The sequence below is a fragment of the Centropristis striata genome, chromosome 18 (genome assembly GCF_030273125.1).
Source record: "Centropristis striata isolate RG_2023a ecotype Rhode Island chromosome 18, C.striata_1.0, whole genome shotgun sequence".
Lineage (NCBI taxonomy): Eukaryota > Metazoa > Chordata > Actinopteri > Perciformes > Serranidae > Centropristis > Centropristis striata.
In genome coordinates this window covers 35,228,168-35,233,167 of record NC_081534.1, presented here as the reverse complement: position 1 = coordinate 35,233,167, position 5,000 = coordinate 35,228,168, and the positions used below count along the sequence as shown (strand labels likewise).

Below are 5,000 nucleotides of genomic sequence, written 5' to 3'. Positions count from 1 at the left end.
GTTACTAAACCCTCCCTGTGTCCTGCAGGTTGTTGTCGGGTTATTAAACCCTCCCTGTGTCCTGCAGGTTCCTGTCGGGTTATTAAACCCTCCCTGTGTCCTGCAGGTTCCTGTCGGGTTATTAAACCCTCCCTGTGTCCTGCAGGTTCCTGTCGGGTTATTAAACCCTCCCTGTGTCCTGCAGGTTCCAGGTGGACCTGACGTGCGGCAGCAGCGTGAAGCCGCGGGCCGACGTGGCGTTCCACTTCAACCCGAGGTTCAGGAGGTCGCCCTGCATCGTCTGTAACTCCCTGAAGAAGGAGCGCTGGGGCTGGGAGGAGATCCTCCACGCCAAGACCTTCACCGCCGGAGAGAGCTTCGAGCTCGTCATCCTCATCCTCCACGACAAGTTCAAGGTCAGAGACCAGGGGGCGGGGCTTAAAGTCTCTATGGAGACGTGTTCTACAGGATCAACTCAACCAAGTATTGAGTCCTATAGATGACAGACTGTTCAGAGGAAACATTTACATATTAAACAGACTTTTTTGCAATATTCGATATTTTTGAGACACTGAATTTCAGGTCTTCATTAACCCATTTAGGCCTAAAACGCCTGTTAAACCTCTGGTGATTCTGAAAGAACCCCTAAAACCTGAAGTCTTTCTGGAAATTCAGCAGAAGATTTTTCAGCCTCTGTAGCAGATAGAAATGAAATTCAAAAAGTATTTGAGAGCTTATACCCGTGGCTTTCATGAGAAGAACTTCATGAGTTTATTTGTCCAAACTTTCAATAAAGTGTTTTTAAAAATCAACAAACTGAATAAAAATCCTATGCATAATACTAATACATGCCCATTAGCAAGATGCTAACATTATATGACCACTGGAAGAACAAGACATAGTTCTCATTAGCCTACTCTAATAAAAAAAATAATAATTATCATAATAATAATAATAATAAATAATAATATAATTTATCTATATTGCACTTTTCAGGGTTCTCAACGACGCATAAAGTAATATAAGACATAAACAGTCATGATTTCTTATATCATCATCACAATCAATTAGCTTATTATTATTATTATTATTAATAATATATTATTAATAATATTATTATCTCCAGATGGCCACAAATCTGTCTGTTCTTCTGTGAAAATATGTCGTCTAAAAACATATTCCTCATCCATAAATCTGGTCGATTGGTTCCGAGGGTTCAAAGTCCAGATCAGCAATAAAATCTTCCTCCATGATTTCAAAGTTCTGGAAAAGTCCCATGATGCATTGCGACACTCCCACATGTATTCTGATGCATTTCATTGGCCAAGAGACCGAAAATAGGTGGAAAAAACTACAAACACTACAAAATGACTTATCTGCTGTCCCGGTTTTAATGGTAGAGATGCGGTAATGCTTTCCCGCCTTAAATGGGTTAACTGTAAGCCATAATCATTATAATTAGAAGAAGTTAAATAAATGAAGACATGGAACGTTTCATTCTGTGTGTAATGGATCTATAGAATGTGTTATTTCACCTTTTTGAACAGAATTACTGACATAAATAAACTTTTCTATCATATTCTAATTTATTGAGATTCTCCTATAGCTGCATCTCAATAAACATCTCCTGTCCTCTCCTCTCTGCTCTGTGTAAACAGCCTCTCCTGTCCTCTCCTCTCTGCTCTGTGTAAACAGCCTCTCCTGTCCTCTCCTCTCAGCTCTGTGTAAACAGCCTCTCCTGTCCTCTCCCCTCTGCTCTGTGTAAACAGCCTCTCCTGTCCTCTCCTCTCTGCTCTGTGTAAACAGCCTCTCCTGTCCTCTCCTCTCAGCTCTGTGTAAACAGCCTCTCCTGTCCTCTCCTCTCAGCTCTGTGTAAACAGCCTCTCCTGTCCTCTCCTCTCTGCTCTGTGTAAACAGCCTCTCCTGTCCTCTCCCCTCTGCTCTGTGTAAACAGCCTCTCCTGTCCTCTCCTCTCAGCTCTGTGTAAACAGCCTCTCCTGTCCTCTCCTCTCAGCTCTGTGTAAACAGCCTCTCCTGTCCTCTCCCCTCTGCTCTGTGTAAACAGCCTCTCCTGTCCTCTCCTCTCAGCTCTGTGTAAACAGCCTCTCCTGTCCTCTCCTCTCTGCTCTGTGTAAACAGCCTCTCCTGTCCTCTCCTCTCAGCTCTGTGTAAACAGCCTCTCCTGTCCTCTCCTCTCAGCTCTGTGTAAACAGCCTCTCCTGTCCTCTCCTCTCAGCTCTGTGTAAACAGCCTCTCCTGTCCTCTCCCCTCTGCTCTGTGTAAACAGCCTCTCCTGTCCTCTCCTCTCAGCTCTGTGTAAACAGCCTCTCCTGTCCTCTCCTCTCAGCTCTGTGTAAACAGCCTCTCCTGTCCTCTCCTCTCAGCTCTGTGTAAACAGCCTCTCCTGTCCTCTCCTCTCAGCTCTGTGTAAACAGCCTCTCCTGTCCTCTCCTCTCAGCTCTGTGTAAACAGCCTCTCCTGTCCTCTCCTCTCAGCTCTGTGTAAACAGCCTCTCCTGTCCTCTCCTCTCTGCTCTGTGTAAACAGCCTCTCCTGTCCTCTCCCCTCTGCTCTGTGTAAACAGAATTTAATGTTTTTAACAGGATCTGCTTTATTTTAAATGACACATGGAGAATAAAGAGATTCTGACACTAATAACATTTAACACAAGTAACGGTCACTTTTTGTAACTGATGATGCGTTCAGGGACCGTCAGAAAGTTCTTTCCACAATAAACGGATGATTTTTCATGATTTTTAAAAAAATTTTTTTAAGGAAAACATACATGTGGTTCAGAGAGTTCAGGATTTAAAAGTGGTCCCAGAATTGAACCCTGAGGAACTCCAGAATATAACTGACACAGCGCTAAAGCACCAACACTGACACATGGAGGATAAAGAGATTCTGACACTAATATCAACATTTAACACAAGTAACGGTCACGTCATTCATGAGTTTATTTGTCCAAACTTTCAATAAAGTGTTTTTAAAAATCAACAAACTGAATAAAAATCCTATGCATAATACTAATACATGCCCATTAGCAAGATGCTAACATTATATGACCACTGGAAGAACAAGACATAGTTCTCATTAGCCTACTGTAATAAAAATTAATAATAATTATCATAATAATAATAATAATAAATAATAATATAATTTATCTATATTGCACTTTTCAGGGTTCTCAACGACGCATAAAGTAATATAAGACATAAACAGTCATGATTTCTTATATCATCATCACAATCAATTAGCTTATTATTATTATTATTAATAATATATTATTAATAATATTATTATCTCCAGATGGCCACAAATCTGTCTGTTCTTCTGTGAAAATATGTCGTCTAAAAACATATTCCTCATCCATAAATCTGGTCGATTGGTTCCGAGGGTTCAAAGTCCAGATCAGCAATAAAATCTTCCTCCATGATTTCAAAGTTCTGGAAAAGTCCCATGATGCATTGCGACACTCCCACATGTATTCTGATGCATTTCATTGGCCAAGAGACCGAAAATAGGTGGAAAAAACTACAAACACTACAAAATGACTTATCTGCTGTCCCGGTTTTAATGGTAGAGATGCGGTAATGCTTTCCCGCCTTAAATGGGTTAACTGTAAGCCATAATCATTATAATTAGAAGAAGTTAAATAAATGAAGACATGGAACGTTTCATTCTGTGTGTAATGGATCTATAGAATGTGTTATTTCACCTTTTTGAACAGAATTACTGACATAAATAAACTTTTCTATCATATTCTAATTTATTGAGATTCTCCTATAGCTGCATCTCAATAAACATCTCCTGTCCTCTCCTCTCTGCTCTGTGTAAACAGCCTCTCCTGTCCTCTCCTCTCAGCTCTGTGTAAACAGCCTCTCCTGTCCTCTCCCCTCTGCTCTGTGTAAACAGCCTCTCCTGTCCTCTCCTCTCAGCTCTGTGTAAACAGCCTCTCCTGTCCTCTCCCCTCTGCTCTGTGTAAACAGCCTCTCCTGTCCTCTCCTCTCTGCTCTGTGTAAACAGCCTCTCCTGTCCTCTCCCCTCTGCTCTGTGTAAACAGTCTCTCCTGTCCTCTCCTCTCAGCTCTGTGTAAACAGCCTCTCCTGTCCTCTCCCCTCTGCTCTGTGTAAACAGCCTCTCCTGTCCTCTCCTCTCAGCTCTGTGTAAACAGCCTCTCCTGTCCTCTCCTCTCAGCTCTGTGTAAACAGCCTCTCCTGTCCTCTCCCCTCTGCTCTGTGTAAACAGCCTCTCCTGTCCTCTCCTCTCTGCTCTGTGTAAACAGCCTCTCCTGTCCTCTCCTCTCTGCTCTGTGTAAACAGCCTCTCCTGTCCTCTCCTCTCTGCTCTGTGTAAACAGCCTCTCCTGTCCTCTCCTCTCAGCTCTGTGTAAACAGCCTCTCCTGTCCTCTCCCCTCTGCTCTGTGTAAACAGAATTTAATGTTTTTAACAGGATCTGCTTTATTTTAAATGACACATGGAGAATAAAGAGATTCTGACACTAATAACATTTAACACAAGTAACGGTCACTTTTTGTAACTGATGATGCGTTCAGGGACCGTCAGAAAGTTCTTTCCACAATAAACGGATGATTTTTCATGATTTTTAAAAAAAAATTTTTAAGGAAAACATACATGTGGTTCAGAGAGTTCAGGATTTAAAAGTGGTCCCAGAATTGAACCCTGAGGAACTCCAGAATATAACTGACACAGCGCTAAAGCACCAACACTGACACATGGAGGATAAAGAGATTCTGACACTAATATCAACATTTAACACAAGTAACGGTCACGTCGGAAAGTTCAAAATGACAAAAAAAAAGACACAAAAGACAAAAAAATACTAAAAAAGACACTAAATGACCAAAAAAGACACTAAAAGAGACAAAATGACTAAAAAAAAGAGTAAAAAAGGACACAAAATGACAAAAAAAGACACAAAAAAACTAATAAAATGACTAAAAAAGGACAAAAAGAAATGACTAAAAAAGACACACAGACTAAAAAAAGACCCAAAAAAGAC

At 41.2% G+C, this 5,000-nt stretch overlaps 1 protein-coding gene across 1 annotated transcript in view; it reads left to right on the top strand.

Annotated features, from left to right (window-relative positions):
- Positions 1 to 5,000, top strand: part of LOC131991029 (galectin-8-like) — a 13,767-nt gene that overhangs the window by 3,952 nt on the left and 4,815 nt on the right. Inside the window, exon 3 of the mRNA XM_059356311.1 lies at positions 185 to 395. Within this exon, the coding sequence (XP_059212294.1) occupies positions 185 to 395 (211 nt within the window). The remainder of the gene's footprint in view (positions 1 to 184; positions 396 to 5,000) is intronic.